General features: G+C 39.2%; 1 protein-coding gene across 1 annotated transcript in view; it reads left to right on the top strand.

Moving 5' to 3' along the window:
* Positions 1-27,037, top strand: part of LOC120462290 (neural-cadherin) — a 111,682-nt gene that overhangs the window by 41,661 nt on the left and 42,984 nt on the right. Inside the window, exons 2-7 of the mRNA XM_039650877.2 lie at positions 12,537-12,725; positions 15,581-15,806; positions 17,337-17,541; positions 20,207-20,318; positions 24,932-25,181; positions 26,012-26,154. Of these exons, the coding sequence (XP_039506811.2) occupies positions 12,537-12,725; positions 15,581-15,806; positions 17,337-17,541; positions 20,207-20,318; positions 24,932-25,181; positions 26,012-26,154 (1,125 nt within the window). The remainder of the gene's footprint in view (positions 1-12,536; positions 12,726-15,580; positions 15,807-17,336; positions 17,542-20,206; positions 20,319-24,931; positions 25,182-26,011; positions 26,155-27,037) is intronic.

Raw genomic sequence — 27,037 nt, 5'->3', positions numbered from 1 at the left:
AATAAAGTTTTGGATTCCTATTCGCGTGTAATGCGCGAATCGGTGGGCGGGGCTAAACCGGCCGTGTTGAAGTAGGCGTTGATCTTCTTCTGCGGGGGTGGTGTTTTATCCTCTTTGATGTCATAGTTCCCCACTTTGAAAAACGAGTCGTTTGCTGAGCCTGGTGTCAATAAAAGCTTTTATTGGACTAACAAGGACGTTTTCAGTTCTGAAACTTACAGGATATTCTTAAAATATGATGACCTCTTAGACGTCAAAAGCTCAAGGAAAATTTGATTTCTCAGTTCATCAAACCTATAACAATATCTTATTAAGAGTTTTCTTTCCTATAGGATATTTTGTCAGAGGAATCTTGCTTGCTTTGAGAACATATGGATTGCTAAACCCCAGTGGTGGCAGGGTAGAGTCGGCTTTTGTAATGAACAGATTGACTCATTTAATATGACTTTTTCCACATCGTCACCAGTGAACACTGTGTGGCCCAATCTGGTGAAGGGGCAGAAAAAGCAAATGGAGCAGAGGACTTGCAGGCCGTAGTCTGTAAAGTCGCTTTAGATGAATTGAGTGGGAGAGACCAAGCAGATCTCAACAGTGGAAGGGTGCCTGCAGTTCTCCTGACATCAATTTGAAAATGTTTCCCATGGTCCTCTTTTCAGTAAAGCCTGTCAGACTCCACCAAAGTAATTGAGTTTCTGCAGAGGCGAAATGAAACCGAAGTTTCAGCGGCAGCATCAAAGGGAAAGACGCTGCTTGGTCTTTGTCCATTCCTCACAACCCAAGCGATCGATTTTATTCCTCGTAGAAAGGGAAGAGTGGAAAGATGGATCCAGGATCAGGTATCTCATAGATCCAGCAGAGTTCTGCAGTGCACATCTATGCCATGGGGGAAATAAAACACCTTGATGTGTGAGATGATGTCTGCGATCAACCTGAGACGAAAACAATCTCTCGGTGGAGGGCACAAGCCTTTGATCACGTATTGATGGTGTGTTGTGGTAAACAGATGCCCTTGCTGTAGTGTTTTAACCCAGTGGTTTTGTGGGGTGTAAACCCAGTGTGGGGTGAACCCTCTTATTCATTTATTTTTAATGTATTGTATACTATGGTATACTATTTTTTGTAATTAAATGTTTTTGTGTATTTGTGCAACACAGCAAATTCACTTTTAACAAATTTGAAGTTTAACAAAACAGTGAAAACTTGAAGAACAGGCAGTTTTTATAGTTTTAAAAAATATGTATTTTATCATATATTTTAAATTTCAAATCAATGCTTTCTATTCATCAAAGAAACCTGAAAAAAAAAAATGTTTCACGGTTTCCAGAAAAATTTTAAGCAGCACAACTTTTTGCAAAATTTATTATCATAAGAAATGTTTCTTAAGCACCAAATCAAAATATTAAAATTAGTTTTGAAAGATCTTGTGACACGAACACTGGAGTGATTTCTCATCACTGGACTAAATTACAGTATAAAATGCATTAAAATAGGAAATTATTATTTTAAATCGCAATAAGTGTTTCACTGTACTTTTTTTTACTGTATTTTATATTGTGTCATTATAAAATACATGTTTTTAATGCAGTTAAAAACCCTTTTTACTATTAAATTCATAATTACTGCTTATTAATAGTTTGTAAGGTAGTTGTTCAGTTTAGGAATTGGGATTAAGGGACGTAAAATATGGTCATGCAGAGTAAGACATTAATCTGCTTTATACAGTAGATATTAATATCCTAGTAATATGCAATGCTAATGAGAAACTAGTTAATAATGAGAATTGGACCCTAAACTTAAGTGTTACCAAAATGATATACTGTAAAACATATGATATCACATAACATATTGTAAATGTTTTTTTGTTTTTTTTTAACTATTCAATGCTTTTAAGATGTGGTGAGCACTAATGTTTTCTTTTTTTGAAATAGGGCATCACCAAAAACAATTGAGGACCTTTATTTTAACCTACAGTGAAACGATTGGAAATTGAATGGCAGGTGTCACATGAGAACATGTCAGACAAGATTGGACAATGCAGACTTGACTGTTCTGATCAGTTGACGCAACAAGAGCCACCTTCTCTTTTTGGTTTCACACTGCCCAGACTTACTACGGAGCGTGTGCGAGGGGACATAGAGGAGTTCTCTCGCCCTTTAATGACTCCAGGTCTGAGTTGGAGCACATCAGAGGTAATGAGACGTCCTTTGATATAACGACTCCAGGAGAGTGAGAGAGTGAGTGTGTGCCTACTAGCAGCTTCCTTTCAGAGGTGTGGGCTGGTGCTGATCGCGGTCATTATCTCGTCACCTTAGGACTCAGCAGCCGTAACCCTTGCACACACATGCAGAGCCTCTAATTGAGTTTCTGTGTTGTGCTGACTGTGCTTTGATTCGCCCACGAGTGGTCAGAGAAAGGTGCTTGCCTTCAATGTTTCTAAGCCTTTTACTATATATCTCTCTTTACTTCCCTTTCTCTGTGGTCAGACAGTGTCTTAATCCCAGTTGACTTACTGACACACTTATTCATCTACAGAACAAGATTATGAAATTAGACATCACTTCACTTTGACCCTCTGTTGGAAAACCAGGTCTGTTTTTTGAAAGCTGTGTTTTGAAACGCGGTAGCTGGTCTGATATGGACAGGTTTAGTTGGCTGATTACGGTAATGGGCTTAGCTACACCAGCAACAATATACATATCCTACATACATATACAACACTACTCAGGATATGGGGACATATATGTACATATATTACCTTTCCTTATGGGAAGTGGTTTTGTATGATCTAGTTTTTTAGTCAGGGTCCTTGACTAAGATTGTCTACCAGATCAGTTAGGTCTCCACCTGCGTGTAGTTTAGTCATTCAACCATTTGTCTCCAATGAGCCATTTAAACACCCTGAAGAACCTTGATGCAGAGAAAATTAATGAAAATGGTTCATTGATGAATGATTTCTCAATCCTCAAGCTGAAGGAACTGACATTTTATGTCAGAAAAAAAGGTACAAAAGCTGTCACTGGGGCGGTACCTTTTCAAAAAGGTACACTTTTGTACCTAAAGGGTGCATATTGGTACCATAATTGTACAAATATGTACCATGAAGGTACCAATATGCACCCTTTAGGTACAAAAGTGTACCTTTTGAAAAGGTACCGCCCCAGTGACAGCTTTCGTACCTTTTTTTTCTGAGAGTATACTAATCCAAAATCTGACTTGTGATGCAGCCTGGAATCAAAACCACACTGGTTTGCTTGGCCAGAGGAGAACTGGCACACTGACGAGCCATGGTTTCTCAAGGCTTTTTCCCCTCCATTTCTGTTACCGAATGAGTTTGGGTTCCACAGGCTCACTTATTTGTGGAAATTATTCAGTAATATTACTGATTTGACTGTACTGACACTATTGAATGAGAACGGAACTGAGCTGGACAATGATATCACTGTTTTCTACTGCACTGCTTCATAGCTGATTTGAGCTCATTTCATATTTACATAGTTATTGAACACTGAATGAACTGAACTGACTTCAGTGACACTAAACAATGGCACTATTTTCTTTTCGGAACTGCTTTACAACAGCTCTTTGGCATCATTATTTTTCTGTTTATCCATGTAAAACTGCTTTGAAACCATGTGTATTGTATAAATCGCTATAAAGGTGACTTGACTTGATTTTTAGGAGTATGGTTTCAGTTGCCACTGAAAGAAGGAACGGTTTGTGACCCGTTTAGGAGATCGCATGTGTGTTTGCGAATGTATTTGTGGTTTAGATCAACGTTGTGCTGTCCTGTATGGCGACTCCTGCTGTATTTCACTGTGGAGTGAGAATGTGTGTCCACAAACAGCCTCGGGGCTTTCAATCAGATCTCAGTCTCTGAAATGAAAAGGAAATAAACAGCAAGTGTAAAAAAGGGAAGTGAGAGAGAAAGAGAAAACACATCACTAAGATGGAGGATCTCTTCAAGTCATGTTGTTGCATTTATCTCTCCTCTGTGTAAGAGTTCCACTGTGCTCTCTCTTTTATTTGAAAGTCAGTTTTCCTTTTCCCCCTGGTGTAGTATTGCTTGTATTTCAGATGACAGTGTATGAAATATATAACATGCCCAAGCTTTGATATAACATAGAAGAGAATAGCACAGTTGCATTTTGTCAGTGAGAGACAAGGAGTATGTGTGTGTGCGTCAGTGTGAGTGTGTGTGCGTGTGTTTGTGAGCAAGAACATCCCACACAGATGTCGGTTTGAAATCAACAGAACAGAGGAAACATAATTATATGTGTTTAGTTCCTCCCCTCATCTCACTCTCTACATGCTCTCATCAGCGGTGAAAAATGGGCTTAATTAACCTGCAGGAAACTTTGTGAATGTGTATGATGTGTGGAAGTGTATATCTGAATTGTGTTTCGTTTTCAACATCTGTGTCTAAATGAGAGCGGAGGAGAGAAGCAGCATGTTAAAAGTGACTTTGTGGTGGATTTCTCCCTGTAAAACATGTTTCAGAGAGAAGTGGATAAAATATTTCTTGTATTACTATGCTTTTGACATCATAAATCAGCAGGGTTCTCAAGTTTGAGCAAAAGCTTGGAGTGAGATCACACGCGGTTAGGGGAGGAGCCATAATGAAGCCCCGCCCCCAATTTTACCCATTGTCCATAATTAACCAAAACAAATTAAAAATTATAACAATTAGTAAATCTGATAAATGACAGAGCAATTCATCACATCAAATACTCTTTAATGCAGTATTACAAATATAGCTAACCAAAAATATAACAAATTGCTCCAAACAGTTTCAAACAAATCTTTAAAAATTGCATTTTAATTTTTGAATGCGTCTTCTATCTAGACGAATGATTTATTGTGTGGTGGGACATTGAGAACAAATGGACAGATTAGAGTGCACCACCTCTTCCACTGTCTCCTCCTCTAATCTGGCAACCTTTTTAGGGGGCTTACCCTTTGGTGCCCAAAATGACAAAATATCTTTCTGCTTTTTTCCTGACATCTTTGAAAAAACAAATGCAACATTATGACAATGATTAAATATTACCCAGAGCAATCTGCTGTAATACATCCTTAATGTAACTAGAAAGACTATTAATATTACAGTATAATATAATTTAAAATAAAATCAGTAAATCTTCATTCCTTTCCATACCCACTAACATTTCTCTTAGTTTCAGATAACGTAAGATAGCCAAACTGAGCCTGGTTGCAAAGTAGTTGTAGAGTTTTTGACTGCATCAATGTACGATGGGCTACATATTAAATGTTCTAGCCCAAAAATGTTAGACGAGCTTCTTCCAACTTACCTTCTTCTTCATTACGACACATGTGTTCGCGCGATGTTTTTGGTTAACGAACGTACGGTGACAGAGGATGTTCCGTCCATTTCCGTGTGTTCGCGCTACTGAATGACATGTCATGTATAGATCAGTGGTGCACGCAGCGCGCATATATGTTGCCTAGTAACGAACGCAATCTGGCGGAGATACGCGCTGGCGGCAGGAAACTTCACTTTGTTTGCCTGCGCCTCGTATACAACGTTAGAAAGCTTTCAGCCAGGACAACTTGGTTGGCATTGCCTTTTCAGCGTGAGAAATACACAGTGTGGCGTGTGAGCGTGTGAACCGGTCGAAATGAGTGTGTCTCACGGCCAATGCGTGAGACTTGAGAACCCTGTAAATCAGTGACTCCCAAAGAAATATATATGCAGCCAAGAGGGTGCCAAGAGGATTTCAATTCTACTTAGACCCCAAACTTTTGAACAGTTATCAATGAAGGTGTATTTTACATTGATGAACAGTGTCAGGGTGATGATATGAATAAAAGTGGGCCACAACAATGCAAGATCATTAATTAGGATGCGCTGTGCTTTCGTGCTTTGGCTGGGTCAGAACAGCCCCCACAGTCTACAAACACACACACACACAGTACTTCAATAATGAGGCCCTGTCTGTCACACACTGCCCTCTATTACTGCCTACAGATTAGTATGCACACTTACACACCTACACTAACGATCATGCTCTGTTTCCATTTGTGTGTGTGCGCATTTTGGTGTTTGGTTCAAGCTATTGAGTCCTTTCACCCTGCTCAGTGTGAGATATCACTCTCTTGCCCAACATTAATGAGGTCTCTTTAATATCTCAAGAGTTTCAGACAACTTAGTAAACAAACTTGGCTTGCTGTCCTCAAAGGAGGCTTGATCCTCCTCTAACTTTGCATAGAAAGAGACTACCCTATCTCATGACCAATACGACCAAATGATTAAAAAGTGGCTAATTCGTACGACCTCACTCGTACGAATTCGTACGATTTGTCTAAACCCACGTGATGGTTAGGTTTAGGGGCGGGGTCAGGGGTAGGTCATTCGTGCGAATTCATACGAATTGGCCAATTCGTAAAATATGTACGATTTAGCAAAATCGTACTAATTTGTACGAGTGAGGTCGTATGAATTGTTACGAATTAGCCACCTCGTAAAATTCGTATGAATTCCCGTGAGATCGGGTTGAAAGAGAAAGAATGGAATAGAGGAGATTAGAGCCCGACCGATAAAGGGTTTTGAAGGCCGATACCGATACAAATATTTTTGGGTTTTAAAATCCGATATATCGGCCGATATTTTATTTATTTATTTAATTTTTTTTAAACTGGACAGTCACAAACTGATAGTCACAAATTTTGTCATGCTTATTTGAGTTAAGAGAACTGATGTGGATGTTCTTGTAATTGTTATTCAAGCAATGTATGTCTCGTGACCAACTCAACGAGTGTTGCCAACAGGAACGGTGTAGAGGGCCCTCTGGTGGACAAACTATACAACTCCAAGACTCATGACATGGTTCAAGCATGTTTCGTCTGTTTTTATTTTATTTTTGAAATATTAATTTATCGGCCATTATAACTGCCGATACCGATAGTTTGGAAAATGCCTAATATCGGCCGATAATATCGGTCTGCCAATATATCGGTCTGGCTTTAGAGGAGACGTGGAGGGATGCTGGAAGAAATGTCGCTGAAATGGCTCAATAACTGCTGTTTACATATGCTCAAACTGACAGGAGTGAATGAACTTGATTGAACCTAAGTTTGAACTTCATGTTTTCCGAGGTACCAAAGTCAGAAATCTCAACATGAACAGTTTTATTTGTGCATTTCTCTCACTCTTTGAGACGTCTCACCCGGAGGAATTTCAGTGTGGGGTTCATGAGTGAGGGTGACAGAAAGAGAGAGAGAAAGACAAAGGCCCTGATTTGAAAACTTAATTACATCCCTGAAAAAGCATGTCATCAGAACAACAATGAGATATACATCGTTGAGTGTTTAATTGAGCATGAAAAGAACTCTCTTTTTAGAACGTAACGCAAAAACTGCTTCTGTCAGGCCAGCAAGGGCAAGGCAATTATGCGAGCTCACCGGTGTGCTGTTTGGATGTCACAAAGACTTAACCCTGCAAAACGGAGACTTGACTCAGGGGGACACCTGCACCATCTCAGTCACCATGACAACTTGGCCTACACTGTCATTCACCAAGACACCTGCAAGTCTTTCCCTATGCTGTGTGTGTGTGTAATTCCAGATCATCTGTTTTAGGCTGTTTCTGAGACGTGTTTTCTGCCTACTCAGATTCGTTGGTTTGGTCCTGATGTAGTCCTTCCCAAACAGACCAACAATGGCACAAATGTATAAATCACCACGAAATCAAAATGGCTAATTCGTGTTGTTTATCCAACATCTCTTCTTTTCTTTGATTACATGTCTTTCAGTGCGAGGGCTAGACAAACTTTCACATGAGCAACATTATCAAACCACAACAAATCAATTCCCCATGGACAAAATCAAGTCCCACCCTACATTTCAATCATATACAAGTCAAAAAAAGAGATTGTCATTTCTGTTTTATGCCAACTTTATCTTTGACTGGATCATTGAACAGTCATTTGAACTCAAGAACTGGATCAGTCCAATTTGTGAATGAATCATTCAAACTGGTTTTGAATCAACTGATTCAAAAGAACAACTCATTCACTCATGCACTAATACGTTTTTCATTCATTCAAATTTATATTTAATATATTACTTTAATTTCTAGTCTTCAGATAATTTGATAATATTATATAATAATTTGATGGTGTTTTTTTCATAATTTATTTTTTGCTTCTGCCTCTCCAGATAAAATATGTCAATAAAAATTCAAACATTTGTCGTTCTTCCAAATTCTTCAAAAATCAAATTATCCGTGATTTATTACAAAGCACATACATAAATGAAGCATACATTTAATCTGTTAAATTATCGAAGAGCAAACTCAAAGGAATGCAATTTTCGTTTGTGTCTTGCGCTCATGGTGAATCAGCATTGATTCAGCAGTCCGTATCCACTCAAAGCCAATACATTGCATTCTTCTGATAATCTAGTGCCTTTGAATTGCATTTTTGGATGCAGACAAACATGCTAACAAATAAAAATCACATGTTCGATGCGGCTGATGACCATTTAAGTCTGTTTGAATGGTGTCTAATTTTCCTCAGTCAACGTTGGCTTATGTTACATACAGTCGTCAAATTACCGTACACAAAATTAGGCCGAAAACACAACACAAACACTGCACGCACCATTTTCGTCTCCCTTTTTTATCCGTTTTTCGTCCTGTTTTTTTTTAACACAACAATCCGTGACATCTTCTGTATTGATATTCAAATTAGTACAAAGCTTTGGGTGGACTTAGATGAAATTCACCAGCTATTTATACATGGAGCATATTATATCCAATGCTTTGCTTCACCGCCATCCAGGCTTAGCTTGGATTAGTGAGCCGAAAACAAATGCACAAAGGCCTTTCTCCTCAGATTTATTTTCTCACGTTATCTAAACTAGCAAACTGCGATGCCGAAACGATCAAGCAATTGTTTCATTGTGTTTTATGCACAGAGCAAGAAAGAGATCCCAGTTGGGATTCCATAGTGTTATTTTGAAACAAAGCGCAAAATGCCCAGTCATGAAACGAATTAAAAAAAACTCCTCCTTTCGTTACCATTTGGCCTTGTTATTGTCATCCCAGCTAAAAGGCTTTCTTTTTTTTACCCTTCACTTTCCTCCCTCTCCCATTCTCCCTGTCCGAGGGGTGTTTATGTTTCTTCAGGATGTGGTGATACTGTGACAGCTGTTTTGGAGGAGTTAGAGGGTAGAGATCCCTCGGTTGAAATCCTGGCCAGAATTCGTCGGGTGTCCCTTGAACTGCCCTCTCCCTGCTGGAGGTTTGTTGATTAAGCCTGTGGCCCATTAGCCTCTCAGGTGTGGGTGTTGGCCGCTGGGTTTTGATCCACATCTGTTGGACCTTGAGGCCACTGCAGTTTTAGGCTGCACACAGAGCACAGTGTGAGGTAGGAAGGGTCGCTTCTAAGGTCTGTGTCTACGTGGAGAATGTGGATCTTTAAAGACTTAAAGATGTACACAAACAGTATCTGTTTCTTCTAATTTTACATTACATACAACATTTTACACATACACACACTGCTAAGGGGTAATTAAATGTAACAAATCATCTAAAAAATGTGCATATTTTATTTGAAAATTAAACATTTTATCAAACTTTGATAATTGCCTTAACCTTTTAAACCACTTAGATGATAGTGATCAAAGTACATTTTGTAAAAATCACCTGTCAAGTTTATAATATATATTACATCAGCATATGGGAGTCAGTTTGCACGACTACAGGGACTCATCTCAGGCTCACTCATTTAAAGGGATACTCCACTTTTTTTGGAAATAGGCTCATTTTACCACTCCCCCATAGTTAAATAATTGGGTTTTACCATTTTCGAATGTATTCAGCAGATTTTTTAATTATTAGAAGAATATCAGTAACCAGACAGTTTCTGGTCTCATTGACTTCCATAGTATATATATATTTTTTTCCTACTATGGAAGTCAATAGGACCAGAAACTGTCTGGTTACTGATATTCTTCTAAATATCAGAAAATCGGCTGAATGGATTTGAAAACGGTAAAACTCAACTGTTTAACTCTGGGGGAGTGGTAAAATGAGCCTATTTCCAAAAAAAGTGGACTATCCCTTTAACAGTTCATCTATTGCTAAAATTATGAAGAAAAAATCTGTCAAGAATAGAACATTTTTCAAATCAAGAATGCGTAGTTCGTGTATAAAAAATGTTCGTCAAATCCAACATATGTCGAACGATGTTTACTAACCCAGTGAAGTTTTTCAATTTGATTGGCATTTATTCTCTTTAACATGCAGTGTGAAGTATTTCACTCAGTTCCCTGATCATTCTGATTCAATTTAAGTAAGTGAAGAACAAATTTATATTTGCGTGCGTTATGTGTATGTTATCATCTCCGACAGAAAGCATGTTGAAGCCACTCAGGCTGCCAGTTTCACCCTCTTCTTGGGAAGCGATGACACTTGTTATTTTATTCTTACACCATGTGCGGTGCAACATGATGCGACAAGTGCAAATTGGACCATTATAATTAGAAATGCTGTCTACACCGGATGTGGCGCGACACGACAAATTCCCAACTGTAAACTGATGCCCCATTCTGTTTCTGACGTACTTCAAGCACTCACACTACTTCTGATACAAAGAACAAATGGATTTGCAATGGTCACTTTGTCTCGTAGACAACTTTGCGGCGCGACACGACAGCTGCCGCATCCAGACACTGTGTTAGCCAGCAAGTATTCAGTAAAGTGATTGATGCCCATGAGTTTATGTCAGCTTTCGAAAAAATATAATAAAATATTATTCAGTTGATTCTGTTTCTTGCCATGCTGCTAAAGCTTATTTGGAGCTTTATGCATGTATTTAGCATACATCTTGCTAGGTTCAGTCATGTAGACCACTGATAATGTATCTGTATTATCCTCAAACGTTTGTGAATCACAGCAGCAAGTGGACAGACAGAGAATTTGATTACACCAACAGCAACATTAACAGGATTTACATGTATTTGCATAGAGAATGTCACATTGTGTTGACTTTAACATGTGCAGTGATCTGTGGGGTTTTGTTGGTTTGTGTTTTTGCTCTACTGGCATTGATGTGGTTTTATCTATTTGACTGTCTGTTCAACGTGACCTCCAGTTTGCACAAGGTCTCCACAATCGCCTCACATCCTGACAACACAAGAGACGGGGAAACATAGTGGCAAGACAACCAAACCCCCGACCCTTGTTTCTGTTTTGCACTCGTTGTGTCTTTCGTCTTTTCCTTGCATCTCCCTCGATCACTCTCTTATGACATACTCCAAAGGGTGGCTATGAAAAGACAGGAAGTGAGGGTAACGGTAGTATGTTCCCTCTTGACAAGATGCTTAGAAGTGAAGTTTCTTCTTATTCTCACTGTTGTCTCCCTTTTGCGTGAAATGCCAAAAACCAAACGTGCAAGTCTGGAATCAAGCAAACAACAGAGAAGAGAGAACACAAAAACACCCCAAAAAAGATATTTCTACTCTGTTACGTCCTTTCTTTCTCTGTCTGATCTTCCGAGGCCGTCTGAGGTAGCGCATCGTGTCTCTGACAGCAATCTTCCTCGGGACATACAGGGGAAGTCAGAGATGACGTGTTCTACAGAAATGTCATTTCTCTCTTGTAGCCGAGCGTCCTCGGGCTGAATGACAGTGTGAAGCCGAGAGGCGTCACTGAACTCAGGGTGGCTGAAGGCTTTCTCTATCCCTCCTGCTCTTTTCGCTAGTATTTCGATTAGAAGATGTGCTTTCAGGGGCTATAAACACAACACTCTGGTCTGGTAGATGTGTTTTGGATTTTTTGCTGAGATTACAGAGATTATGAACAGCTTTATGAGCATCCTCCAAAAATAAAACAATGAAAGTGATAAAACAAGAAGAGTATCATGAAAGGGAAGATGACAGCCCTTGAATTTCTCTCATTAGGGCTCATTGTTGGATGGATCGGTTGCTCATGTTCTTGCTCATCTCAGTTGAATAAATGCTGTTTTTTAGGCCTGTTTTTGTTTTGTACCTGTTTTCGTTAAAGATCTACAACCACAATAATTAGAAGTGCCATTCCGGCAGCGCATATGTGCTTCAGATGATCAATGCAATAAATCACTGTTTTCGCAAGAAGTGGAACGCATGTCAAAATGACTATTCCCAAACTCTGTATTTCTGTAATTCAAAGTTGAATTGTGCGAAGTTGTTTTCGCACGTCATGGAAGCATTTGATTCATTCATGTTTAGTACAAGTACAGTATGTGCGTCATTATAAATCTGTTTATCATATGAAGCCATTGCATCTCTTGATTAGTTGGCCGATTATTTCTTCGATTAAACGGATAAAAAGACACTTTTTCTTTTTTCATTTATTTTATTGATAATGTGCCAACTGAATGCTATGAAAACAACATATATAGTAAATATATCTATATCAAGGTATATGCAAAAGAGTTAGGTGCAAAAGAGCTATAAAGGACTTTTTAGTATGTGATGCATTTCTTTAATCATTCAAAACGTGTGTTTTCTCTCTCTCTCTCTCTCTCTCTCTCTAGGGGATGAATGGTACCTGTGCCGGCTGACTCTGACCCTCTCCAACCTGTCCGATCTGCAGTGGGCCATGTTCCCCTATCCTTACCTGGCAGCTGTGGGCCCTGACACTGGTGCTGGCTCTGTGGTCTACAAGCTTGTGGCCCGAACTGGTGATGGCTCAGTGGGGACAGCTCACTTCCTATTGGTTGATGGTGGGTTTGATGGGCAGACATTTTAATCATCGGAAAACTGTCAATACAATCATTCTGCCAGTACAACGCTGCCCCACTTTAGATAGAAAGTCTCACATGCAGACATGCATTACATGATCAATAATTTTAACCCCATGCATTGTTTATGCTTTGAACTCAAATGGTTTAGCTAACTCAAATGGTTCAGCTTAGGTTTGCAAGAGAAATTCACAGACCTAGGAATGTACATGAAATCATGATGGACACCATAGACACGCTTTTATTTTGAAACAATGGCAATGGCACGCCTTTTTCATTAGCCAGTTGGTTACTGCTGTAATCGAAATAGCATAAAGCACTAAGTCACTTATGTAATCCATGCCGTTTCCATAGTTATTCATTCCTGTTTAATGTGATTTCATTTAGTGCACAGTCAGAGACCAACAAAGGTTAAATGAATTTGACACACTGTGGAATTCAATCTACAGTAATTAGCCTAAAGCAAATAGACCAAATGTTCTTTAAACATAAAACATATGTGTGAATGCATAGTGTGCATAGATCACTATATGTGTGTGTTAGGACAGGTGTGTTGTACTGGTTTTATTGTACCTCTAGGACATCTTCAGAAAATCATAACCTCACATAATGGCTTGTCATTCATCATCTGATATGTTGTGACATTACAAAATTACTTCGCTGGTCCATAAGGATTTATACTCTGCTATAAATATTCTGTCTCTGGTGATATTACACTCAAATGTTTATCAAATTTGGCTTTAGGTGCCGTTGCCTATAGCGCTCTTTCTCCAAGTTTTTGATCAGTCTTTTAGTTAAATGTCATTCATTGTCAAGTACTGTAGGCCATTTACAATTTGGACTTACAGAAAGATTCACTTGTGCTTGCAAGAAAAATGGTCTTAATGTTTCAGGCAAACATAGATTATAGACTTTGCAGAAAATAGATGGAAAATATAAAACGGACGGTCCGGGTCTTGGGTGCTGAATGGGTCATTACAGCATTTCAGCCATGTTATGTTTCACAATAAGTTTGCTTTATAACATTTTAATGAAAAATTGTGTCCTTAACAAAATCAAGGCTGTGTTATTTTATGAGTATTTTCACAGCTAAAGGGTTGCAGGCATTTTACTGTACGTTGTCCATTACAACATCCTTTAGCCTTGACTATATTCATATAGTAGTGTAAAGACAGATAAAATAGTTACAGCATACTAATTATAATTCATTATGTAATAAATGCAGACTATTGTTCAAAAGTTTCTTTAGATTTCGTGTGACATTGAAGACTGGATTAATTGCTGCTGAACATTCAGCTTTGCTATCAAAAGAATAAATCCGTTTCATTTATACATTTTCAATCAAATAAATGCAGCCTTGGTGAGCATAAAAGACTTTCAGAAACATTAAAAAATCTTACCATGCCCAAACCTTTGAATGGTTTTATGCAAATATAACAATAAAATCATTGATGTCAGGTAGATAATCAAATTTGTACTTTTTGCTCAAAAACTCTTGAAACTTTGCACACCGGTCAGAACCTGCGGACATCAGGGTCAGGCTGAAGCTGGTACCCGGGCGTGGCGGTGGGCTCGACAGCGCCCCCTGGAACAGGGTCCGTAAACTTGGTTCATAAATCAAACACGCTTGCATGTAATAATATGAAACTTGATACACATATAGATCCCATCGGACTGACCAACTTTCTAAGTTATATATATATATATTTATAGCTAAGAGCAGCGATTACGGGCCTAAGCCGGTGGCACCGTAACCCTAGTTATAGCGCCACCAACTGGCAGCAGGAAGTGTGTCACTTTCAAAATGCTTTGAAATCACCCTCTTATTTTTAACTGATTTGCTTCAAACTTCACTACTATAATGTAAAAAACATGGCAGATGTTGACCTGGATGTAGACCTGACCTTTCAGAAGGTTACTCACACATACTTTTGCAGAGCCCACACTGATGCAAGCTCTACAGCACACTTGTTTTCGACAGTCAAAGCAGGGTTATGTTTTTTGTACGTCGTGTACAATAACTCTAAAGGCACCGGGGTTGTGGTGCAACCGGCTTGGGCCCAAAATCGCTGCTCGCAGCTATATTTATGATTGCATTTTTCATTATTCGAAGAGAGCTTGTAACGGCAGAATCAAGCATAATTCTGAATCAGAACCTTTGCAGATGAGTCTTCAAGCAGCTGCAAGAAGGGCAAGGCAGAGCGGGTACAGCTGGGAGATCTGCTCCGCCTCAGCAGCTGTGTTCTTCATCCACTTCCTCTTCCTCCAATCCCAAATAATGACACGCTCAAGGGGACAGCGGTTAAAATGAGCTCTTGTCTTGCTATTGTCCTGAAGGAGGAACAGAGGGGAGCGTAATGCTCCCCACACACATACACACACGGATGCATTGAACCACAGCTGGCAGAAGGGTCCCTTACTCCTAATGTGTGTAAAAAGACTTCAAGGCTTTTATGACTTTGTGATCCTCTTGCACTTTGAGCTGAACTTTACAAGAGTTGCTCTTTTTAATATGTGATTATAAGCAAGTATTATATCACATTTTTAAGGTGATTTATGCAGATTTATTTCTATATGCCACAAGTCATCATTTCAAAATTAGGCAGGTTGTTCCTACTATGCAATACATTTTCATGTTCCTATATTAGCCCTATATTTCGTAATATACTTAATATACTATTATTTTAGTTTTAGTAATTTTGGTACTTCAACTTATTTTTTTATTTGATTTATTTTGTGTAGCATATTATTAAAATATTTTGCCCTTAGACTTAACTTACAATTGTGCTTTATTTTATTTTATTTTAACATTAAATGGGTGTGTTTTGTTGTGACAGGTGGGGAAGACTCATTTGAAGTGGACCGAACAACAGGAGAAGTGAAGACCACAGGGCGACCTCTGACCCCCAGTAAGGAATACACACTGACCGTCCAGGCCGTGGACTCGCAGGGCAGGAGGGGTCCGCTCGCCTCTGTGTTCATACTGGCCGGCTTCCGGCCCCCTCAGTTCACCAACACCACCTACACCATTTACATCCCGGAGAGCACTGGGGTGGGCCAAGCGTGAGTACAGGAAACTATGTGTTAGTGGGTGTGTTTGTGTGCATTTGCGTGTAAAAAGATTCAAAATTTGCTGCTCATTAGAGGGTAAGAGAAGGATTGTGTGAACGTGGCCAACTCTAAAGCTTTATGTGTCATCTGTTGCATGAAACAATTCGCCTGGAGGGATAGCGGAGGTTGAGAGAGGGGGGACAGAGTGAATGGAGGGGGTTGTGGCAGAGAGGAGGAACACAGATGCATCATTTTGTCCCCAGGCTCTGAATTTGAAAGCGTGTTCAAATTCAAATATTTATTAAAAGAAACTTCTGGATAAACATGAAGAGCAGTGTCTGAACTTCCCCCTTCGGGCACTGGCACAGACCAGAGCATAATGATCTGTGTGGAGGAGGAGAGGACAACTAATCATGGAAAGAGAGACATATTAAAAAGAGAGGAAAAGAGAGACATATTAAAGAGTGTGGAGGGGAGATGACATGGGAAGAGAGCCACAAAGAATCACCATTTCTCATACATGCGTTATTTCTCATTTTCTCAAAATGGGAGATGTCTTGCCGTCTGCTGCCTACAAAAGCAGCTGCATTCTAAAACCCTGTACACAGAGACAGCGCTTTTATTATATATTTTATTATACGTGTTTTGACCGCTAGTGGGCCTTTTTTTTGGTGCCATACTGGCAAATGGCCATAGCTTTTGAAAATAAAGTTTTCTTGCTGCTTAAAACAAACTAACACTCTGCAGGCTAAAATGTGAATGGGGCATTTTAACTGAAATGTCTATTTCTTAAAAAAAAAAATCTCAAATGGCTAATTTAGAATGTTTTACATCAAGGCAACTTGAACAACAAAAATAATTCTCATGTGAAGCACATAAGACTTAAATTAAATCCAATAGTTTAATGTTAGCAGGTTACTATATATATATATATATATATATATATATATATATTTCTTTTAATTAAATAAATTAATAATTTTGTTTAGTAAGGATGCATTGATCAAAAGCGACGGTAAAGACATTTATAATGCTGAAAGATTTCTGTCTCAAATAAATGCTGTTCTTTTAAATTTTCTATACATCAAATAATCCAAGAAATATCATGGTGTATTTAAAAATATTTAGCAACTGTTTGCAACATAATAACAAGAAATGAAATAATAAGAAATGTTTCTTGAGCACCAAATCAGTATATTATTTCTGAAGGATCATGTGACACTGAAGACTGGAGTAATGATGCTGAAAATTCAGCTTTACATTTCAACATTATATATATTATATATTTATGTAACATTATTATAAATTGTAATATAGTAATATGTAGTACTTTTGTATATTTGGATAAAATACATGAATATATATAATAATAAAAATAAAAAAACGATAAATAATACTGTCTTGCTTGGTAGCTCACAATGTGTTTGGGACATATTTTTTGACAGATCTTCCCAGAGGAGAAATTCCTCACAAATGATAGTACATGTACATGAGTTAAATGCTGGCCTGTGCACTGAATCTGTTTCCTGGATGTGTCTGTAGGGTGGCGGTGGTCCAGGCTATCTCGTTCCAAAGGAAGAGTCTGTCCTATATGCTTCTAGTAAACCCAGGCAACCTGTTCAGCATAAACCAGGAGAGTGGCGCGCTCAGCCTGACACGTGCTGTGGACTATGAGAGTGGACAACATCTCCATCACCTGCAAGTCAGAGCTTCTGAACCAGATACAGGACTGAGCAACATGGCAGAGGTTAGCACATCTTTACCTAGCAATCTAAACATGGTCTTTCCTTAGATATGTATTGCTCTTAAATGTATTGTTCTTAAACTAGTTATAATTTTTTATAAGCTTTTTTTTCAACTTATACATTGTATTTACCAACACACCTAATTAGATTTAGAATTGACATTGACAGTCAATTAGAATCCTGCCGTAGCTGATGTGTATGCTAATATAGTTATCTTTATAGTTATTGTTCTTGGTGTGAACGGTCCTTTAGGCCTGACATTATGATTTTGTATGTGTGGCTGTCAGTCATTCGCATCCAGGCCTTGTACAATTTCATGACACATCTGGTTCTTTCAGAAGAGAAAGTTACATATGCTTTGATAAACACACAATAACAGATGAAGGTACACACAAGCACAAACAGAAACAAACATACACATATCAGCAGAAAAGCAGTAATGAGAGATTGTGTGCCACTGAGGCCTTCAAATACGCCACAGCTGTGGCTGTTGCCACTTATGAGACTTGGTGGTGCACGTGTAAGATAAAGTGATGTGACAAAGGCAAAGAAATATAACAGATGTTTGATCTCTTTTACCCATCATGTTGTTGTTATTAGAGGCGCAAATGTATCCATCCGTGTGTGCGTGTTGTTCCATGTTGATCTTCTTTGTTTGGCTGAAGTTACTCCAGATTAATTGAGTCCTCTTGATGGACTTGGCTGAGACACAGTGATGTGTAACTGCGTCTGTGCCAGCGCCAGTCACACACACACACACACACATTTTAGATAATTGTCAGAGTCACTGCCCCCTGCCAAATCATTACACCATCTGTGAAGACGACTCCATGAGTAGGGCAGGCTATAACAGAAATGAGATGAAACAAAATGGAAAGAAAAGAGACCAGAAAAGATAATAAACAAAACAATATCAGAAAAACAGAGAAGAGAAGAGGTAAAACAAGACAAGATTAGAAAAGAAGACACACTAAAATGAGACTAGAGGAGAATGAAACAATGAAATGAGACTAAAGGTGATGGAGATAAAAAAAAGACCAAATGAGTTGACGACAACACGACGCAAGATGAAAAGAGAAAATAATGAGACGAGAGGGTAGGAGATTAGATGAGACAAGAAAAGATGAAATTAAGAGAAGAGTCCTCTTAGCATGTGAAAAATAATTTCATAAATAATGATGAAGCTCTGCCTAAGACTCTTCATCCCTTTTAGACCCCTGTTGCTGTTGTTATTAGCAGTAATTCTCCTCCAGCAGGAGATATCAGATTCATTACTGCCATATTCAACCTCTAGCAGCCATGAAACAAACAGAATGTTCCCCTCTGTTGGGCAGATTCCCGAGAGACGACAGCAGAGAAAAAGAAACCCGTAATGCAGCGCTACATGGGCTTTAAGATGCTGTCCTGACGCCTTCAGAGCTGTATATGGTCAGCTATGGTGCTGTGTGTGTGTTCTGTGTAAGGAACTTTTCCCTCTTGGCAGTTCTGCTCCTCTGAGATAAGCAGTTTTGCGGGACTCTCCCTCACCATGACTAACGCTCCCACTGTGAACACGTACCTCGCTTTCCCTCTGCCTCTGTTCGGTCAAAGTCAAATCCTGTGCCATGTATTCAGTTTGACTGCTCACAAAGTCACTGCACAGAGAGAAGCCTGAATGTAGATACAGGGCCTCCATAAGCTATCATCTGAGCTTCAGTTGAGATCGGCTACATTAAAGTCTACACACTGAGTTTGACTGCGGTTTATGTGTGTGTTTGTGGGGTGGTTGAGCCATTTGCATTCAGTGGCGTCGGCCACAGCTGTTCTGCTTCTTATTCCAGTTTAATGCTGTTCTTAACCGAAAGCCTTCAGAAAGTCAAGTGACTCAGGACATTAAATGTGTCTAATCTCATGATGGGTTTTAGTCCCTGTAGAAAAGATAGCCTCCTATACAGATATTTAGGTCAAGTCAAACATCTTTCAGGAACTTGTCATATACTGAGTTGTAATGAAAAATTTGGTTTAAAAGAAATGCATTTGGTTACAATGACAAAAGAAAATTTTAGTGATGGAGAAAAATAGTGAGAAAATGTACAACCCAATCCATCAAGAGATAATTTGTAGCTCACTTACTCTCATAATAATGCAAATATTGGCATGATTTTAGTCATTTTGTTTAGCCATATGAATTTTGCATGGGAGGTCAGTAAGGACTCTGAGTACGTTTGCAGATGTTGTGTGTATCTACCAGTGTGATGAGCTGGTTTGCAATTGTTCTGTTTTAATCTGTCAGTAAAGTATTATAATGTTTGGTATTTTAAAACCGTCATCACACGATTCTGTGGCAAAAGCTATTTTAGTCCTGAGGCATATAATATAAAACAGATTTCCTTGTCAACTTAATGTAAAGCATTTTAAATCATCCATTAATGTTCTTAGAATTTGGTAAAAGACATACAATTGATGGGTAATGCCTCTACACTCACCCATCAATAACTCTATTCAAGTCATTTTGATGCTTTAAAACCCTGACTTTAATTTAATATAACTTGAGGAAGCTATTTTAATGTTTGGAAGGAGACTTTTTTTTTTTTGGCTGGGGGCTAACAATTCATGTTTCCATACTTGTCCACGTAATAACGTCTCTCTCTCTCTCTCTCTCTCTGTCTCATTTTCTTACTTATGCAGGTGGTGGTTCACATCACAGATGAGAATGACTGCACACCAGAGTTTATGCACTCCATTTACAGTCGAGACAACGTCCCTGAGACCACGCCAACTGGTACATCATTACTGCAGGGTGAGTGTCTGTTTCTCGATTTGTCTCTCTTCCCATCTCTGTGACCGTCTCACTTTCTGTCTCTCCGTCCATGTTTTTCCCCCGGCGGTCCTGCTCTTGAGGCAGGTGCTGTTGCCGTTTGCTCTGTGGGGGCAACTGTCTCTTCAACTCAGTCCTGTAATTATGAAATAATTCATTATGGCAGCACTTTCTGGGTGGTAAATGGATTGTAATCAAAGCCAGCTTGGTGGCTCCCAGGCAGAGGAGTTTTTCTGCCCCCGTATTCCCTTTTCTCTTCAATCTCTCATCATCCTGACTACCTCTGTCAAGCCAGTCAGGCCATCAATCCTCTATTTTGTGCTTTGCTGACGTTGTTGGCTCTATAACCACAGGTTAGAGACTGTGACCCAGCAATAGAGGTGGGATCTCCGCAGTGGCACTTGGATGTGGTGAGGTGGGGGGTACGACCCCTCCATATTCTCCAGATAATCACTTCTGATAGAGACAGCCATCTCTGAAGAAGAAGCCTTCGTGACCTCTAAAACACAATCGTGCCAGCCCTATCTGCGATCATATCACTGTAATTGAATGTGTTTTAGTGGCTTAAAGAACAGATCAGAAAGAAGCTTGAGTGCATTAGTTGTTTGAATAAATGTTCAGTAGCCAGACAGACATTAATATTACTATTGCTTATATTTAATGTTTGGGATTTGAAACAATATTTTTGCTACACGCTTAAATTTTACCTCAAATTTTCTTAAAGAAAGGTGTGCTGCTTTTCTGAGCAACTAACTTATATAATACGGACAGAAAAATTAGGATCTATCGATTTGATTATAAATCTGTCCAATTATGCCATAATTATTTTCATGTTAGCCAAAATTCTGTACGGTTTTTGTATAAATAAATGTAAAAATAAACCAAAAAATGCTATATTTAAAGTGATTTTAGGCAGGAAATATTTTAATATTCAGTATGATAAATTAATATTAATTTTGACATTTGCTAAAGATTATCGAAGTGTTAATATTTTTTTCCTAAAGATTAACTTTAAGTGAGGATTATATGATGACAAAGATGGTCTTAACATTTGTTAAATATCTAATACTATACATATCCAACCAGTCCATTGACTGGTGCTAATAAAAAAAAAACTTTGGCTATTGGATCCATTATTGAACCAACAATATGGGCAACATTGAGCGTCTCTAATAAAAATTCAATAATTACATTGAAGGATGGACCCGAGCCATATCTAGAGACCAGAAAATCAGAAAGATGACTGGATGAGCTTATTTGACATGGGCACCTTAGCAACCACATAGCAACATGTTAAAAACCACTTAACAACATTAAAATATGTGAAATAAAAACAACAAAGCACTTCTAAACAAGCAAAATTAACACAACAGTACAAAAAGTAAAAGTAAACATGATCTGTACATGTTGGACTATATGTGTGAATACATGCATGTGTCCTTTTTTCATCTCTGATCCAGTTGTATTAACAGTCTCCAATCTCCTGGTTCGTATCGAACAGAAGCTAATGAGCTTTGTGCTCAGAGGCTGGGAGATTCTTCTCACCCAGCGCTCATCTGAGATCAGAAGCCCAGAGATGCCCACCATTTCAAAGAGCTCCTCACCTTCTCCGCAGAATCTTCAGTGAATAACCACCCTAAATTTAGACTTTGTTGCCCACAAGCCTGCGACTCTGATGAAAAGAAGCAGAAAAGAGAGAAAAGCAAAGCAACAGGGAACAGAAGTGAGTCAGATCTGACCGACAGCATGCTTTGTGAGGCAGATGCACAAATCTAGAATGCCAACTGCATTCATGCAATTCAATTATGTTTACATATCGCTGCGCCGAGTGAAAACATGCACTGTTCGCTTTCTGCCGTATGCAAACAGAAGGATTCCTGCCTCTGATTCCAGTTGGCTCTTCTGTTTTAGTGTGGTAGCGCAAAACAACTTTCTTTTTCTGTCTATGTCTTCTTTCTCTTCTTGTTTCGTCTCCCTCGCTCTCTTTCTCTCGCTCTCAACATGTAAAAGCAGCAGGTTCACACAAACACCAGCTGGGGCTGTTATTTGCTTATCAAATGTGTTCTGTTGTGAACGAGAGAAAAAAAGGAAAACACGGAGCAATCGTCGACTGTGCAAAGCCTGGCAGAAGGGAGAGAAGATTATTATTGTTGTTTACCTTAAAATGGGATTAGACTGTAAATTGGGTGCCGGCTTTTAATAGGGCCTAGCAGGAAGAGAAGTGCCGAACGCACTCCAATTATCGCATGGAAAACTTCTCGGAGAGGATTTAGCGCACGGCGAAGCAACGCATTTAAAACTCGCCCAACCTTAGCCCACCTTCCTTCCAGCCTTCCTCTCTCTTTCTTTTTCTCTCTCTCTCTCTCTCACTCTCCCAAGCCGCCTAACTGGTATGTTTAATTTAGCCCTGGTCTCTCGTTCGCATGCATTAAATATGGTAATAGGTAGCCCTTAGAGAGTGTATTAGGGCTTGTATTTTTAATGAAGCTTCTGTTTGAATCCTGGCTGTATGACTTTGACTTTATATGCTTGCTCGACTGCTCCGACTCTTGTTTTTACGCGTGCGAGGCACTGACACCCACCTGCTTCTTACCGCCGCAACAAGTCCTCGGCTTTTTTCTACTGTACGTTGCTACATCTGTGGGGGCTAGCTATTTGCTTTGGAGATTAGAAGTCCGTCATGTGGCTGTAGTAAATGAGTGTGTTAGCTGGCTGGGTGTGATGACAGCTTGCCTGCAGTATAATGATACAGGACGTCTGACTTTGGCTGTGGGCCTAATGACAGAAAAGCCTTCCTCCACTTTTACTTCTGATCTGCTTCAGTCAATAGCAGCTTTTCACCGTGCCAATGACAGATGGGCATTTAAATTGATCAAATATAGAATTGGCCTCCACCACATACTTTTAATTAATATTGGCTGTATTACTATGTACGGTGGCCGAGAGAGCTCAACTCTGCAACTGAAGCAAACACCTGCAAGTTAAAACAACATCTTCTTCAGTTTCACAGCACACGTGTGCTCCAAATACAGAAACGCACTGCAAATAACACAGACCACAACGGGATTGTTTCCAGAGGAATCAAAGAAGTGACGAACCTGGCAGGGATGTGCTTATTGCTCATGAACTTATATGCCCTTCTCCTTTCGAAGGGCAGACGGCAGAGCCCTTAAAGTGGGACTTTGGAGTGAGCAGGGCTCTAATGTGTCATTATAGCCGTGTGGAACGCACTTGATGAAGGGAACAACGAAAGACAACGTAATTCCTCATAATTTTCACTTGGGATGTTCCCATGACAACACGGCACGGTGTCCCTCAGCTGTTCTTACGACAGAAATATAATGCTGTTAACATAACGGTTGCAAATAGATATTTATTTTTACTTTACAAAAAACCTTTTAAAATATACGTTATATATCTGTGTGTCTCGATTTAAAAATTCTGGACCCTACATTACCTAACATCTCTTACGAAACTTTTCTTGATGAAAATTTAAACATAACATGAAACAATTTGTACAGTGTAACTGATGTATAGATAAATATCTTTCCTTCATGTTCTTCTTCTTTATCTTTTTTATTTATTTCTTTTAGTTTTCAGCTCATTGTTCTTTTCTCATTTGAATTCTGATGACATTGAACACATTGTTAATACATTCTGTACATTGTATACAAGTTGTATGTCATAAAAAAATGTAATCTCTGTATGTTTTGCACAAATAAATAAATAAAGTACAATTTTAAGCTGTAAGCACCAGCATGTGTTCCAGCCGGGTTCGTCACTTATTTTGTTCCCCTGGAAAAATTTCCATTGTGGTCTGTGTTATTTGCAGCTTGTTTCTGTATTTGGTGGTGTTTTGAGTATTTGGAGCACACGTGTGTTGTGAAATTGATGAAGATGTTTTCTTAATTTGCGGGTGTTTTTTTTATTTGCATGTTTTTTTTTTTTATTTGCATGCGTTTTTTTCTATTTGCATGTGTTTTCTTCAGTTGCAGCTTGTTGATCTCTCGTCCACCGTAAATGTGAGACCGTACGTAATAAAAAGCACTTAGCACAAGAAGTCCAACAACTTCAAACAAGACTGTTTCCAGTGTTATACTAGGTAAATCTCACAAAACCCTCCAGGATGGATGGATGGATGGATGGATGGATGGATGGATGGATGGATGGATGGATGGATGGATGGATGGATGGATGGATGGATGGATGGATGGATGGATGGTTGGTTAGTTAGTTATAGTTAGTTAGAGTTAGTTAGTTAGTTAGTTAGTTAGTTATTTAGTTAGGACACGCCAGTACATTAAATACACAAAACCTTCCAAAAAAACACACAAGCATTGGTCATAGTGACATTAAAGCTTGTAATTGATAGTGAATAGCCCCTTACCGGAACATTCCAGGCCTAATGAGAACACAACTGTCTGAGAAAAGCATAGAGATGATTGAGAACTGACATTTGTTTTCAGTTACTGACTCAGAACAGATCCCCGCCAAGGTTGCCTTCACCACAATTTACTGCTGTGTTATTGCTAGCTGTTGCTTTTAGTCAACGTGACCTGATGTATAACATGGCTCTTTCATCCCTCTCTCTCTAGTTCTGGCAAGGGACTGTGATACTGGGCTGAATGCAGAACTCTCCTACTTCATACAGAGCGTGGACTTTGACATCTCATCTCAAGGAGTGGTGAGCCCCAGTCAGAGGCTGGACTATGAGAGACCCAATCACATGTACGAGTGCACGGTGGTGGCCGTGGACAAGGGAACGCCCCCTCGCACAGGCACAGCCTCCATCCGGATCCGCATGGCCAATGTCAACGATGAAGCCCCTGTCTTTTCACAAACTATGTATGATTCTTTTCCTCTTTCTGTATTCATTTTCTTTTGTTTGCTACCTCATTTTTGCAAAGCGTTCTGGAATACTTTATCCTATATAATTGACCGTTGATCTCTCGATTCACTTAACTGCCTCTTTCTTTTCACTTAGTAAGTTAATGTAAACTAAACTAAAAAAAATGTTGACTGTACATTAAACAAAAAAAAATATATTCAAATTAATAAATAAATGGACATCAAATATTTACATATTTCACTACTTCTCTCTGTTCTATCTTAGTTTTACTTTTCTATTGACTTCCCTCCCTCGTTTTCCCCCCTGTATCTCTTCCAACTGTCTTGGAGTGTCTAAGAATATACAGATATGAGTTTTACAATGTTTCTCCTCCACAATGGGATTTCATCAGAGCAGAAGCTTGCAGAGGATCCCATGAAAGCTGGGCGTCATGCTATACGGCTCTGGCATTTATTGAATGTAGCCAGAAGGAGAGGTGGACATTTGGTCCGATTCAGCAGAAAAACAACAATCACAGTGTAGCAAGTGAGCTGTCTACACAAACACACACACACAGGCTCTATTTCAGTACATCGTCTCCCTTGGTAAGAGTTTGGGAGACACATAAAGGAGCTGGTGGTGGTGTATAATCATTAGTGCTGCTGTGAGTGTGTGTGTGTATTATGTTAGGATTTGCTCTGGTTCTTCTCAGTGCAGGGACCGCATGGTTGTTTGTGTGCGCCCTGGGATACACTTCAGAGGCCGTGTTGGGGAAGCAGATGGTGGGTCTGTGATGTTCTTAGCCTGATCTGTCTGTCTTTCTCTCTCTGTCTCCCTCTTTCTGCAGATATAAAACCTTCCTTTCTGAAGATGCCGGCCCTGAGACGTTAGTAGCCATTGTGCATGCCAAAGACCCAGACGGGGATGGCGTAACGTATGCCATCACCGGAGGTAACGAAGACAGCAATTTTGAGCTGGACAACCAGAAGGGTGAGTACAGTCAAGTGGGATGCAAACTCAAAACTAGTTTTGAGTACATCCGAAGCTATCAAAAAAACGAATTTCCTCTTCCTGTCTGCTCAACACTCTCTTTTCATCCATCATTCAGCTCACGTTTGTGGTATTTTGGGGGAAAACAAACACCCCTTGTGTTGCTTTTGATCTACAGCTCTTGTTTTGTGTGTGTGTGCACTTGTGTGTGAATGTAATGTTTGTCTGTATTCAAGCCTGCCTGCCTGACTGTGTGCTTTCAGTTTCAAGGTTACATTTGTCTGCAGTGTTTGCTTTTCGTTTGTTTATCAGCACATTTTATGCCTGAGAGCTGAAAAACAGCAGTATGCTAAAGCTCTCTCCTGTCTTATCAGCCTCTCGGCACGGCTGTTCCACCAACCAACCCATTACAGGCCAGAGCAAAGAGATGGCCTGTGGCTTCAGCACTCAGAAAGCTGCGTGGAGTTGTCACTTCAAAGATGCAGCGGCACTTTTTTTGCACACAACCCCCTGCTTTTCAGTTTTGTGAATGTGCAGCCATTACGGGTCCATTTTGCAATATTGTAAAGCATGATTCACAAAAGCAGTTATCTTTCATTCTTTTCAGATATTAATGTTTTCGATTCGAGAGGTTGTCACCTTGTGTGATACGTGCCTCTATTCATAAACTGAACTGAATGTAATGCTTTTTTGGCACTTTTTGTCATCTAATTAGTATATTGTTTTAGATTAAAATGTATTCTTGTTTAAATTCATATTAAATGCAATTAGCTGAATTTTAAAGTGCTTTTTGAGCCACTAAAATAGGACTCAATTACATCTTGTAATTTCATAATTCTATTGTCTTCTGAAATATAGTTAGTGTAAATGCACTGACAAGCCT

Source organism: Pimephales promelas, chromosome 12 (assembly GCF_988280905.1).
Source record: "Pimephales promelas chromosome 12, fPimPro1.hap1.1, whole genome shotgun sequence".
NCBI lineage: Eukaryota > Metazoa > Chordata > Actinopteri > Cypriniformes > Leuciscidae > Pimephales > Pimephales promelas.
This window is presented reverse-complemented; position numbering and strand designations above follow the sequence as displayed.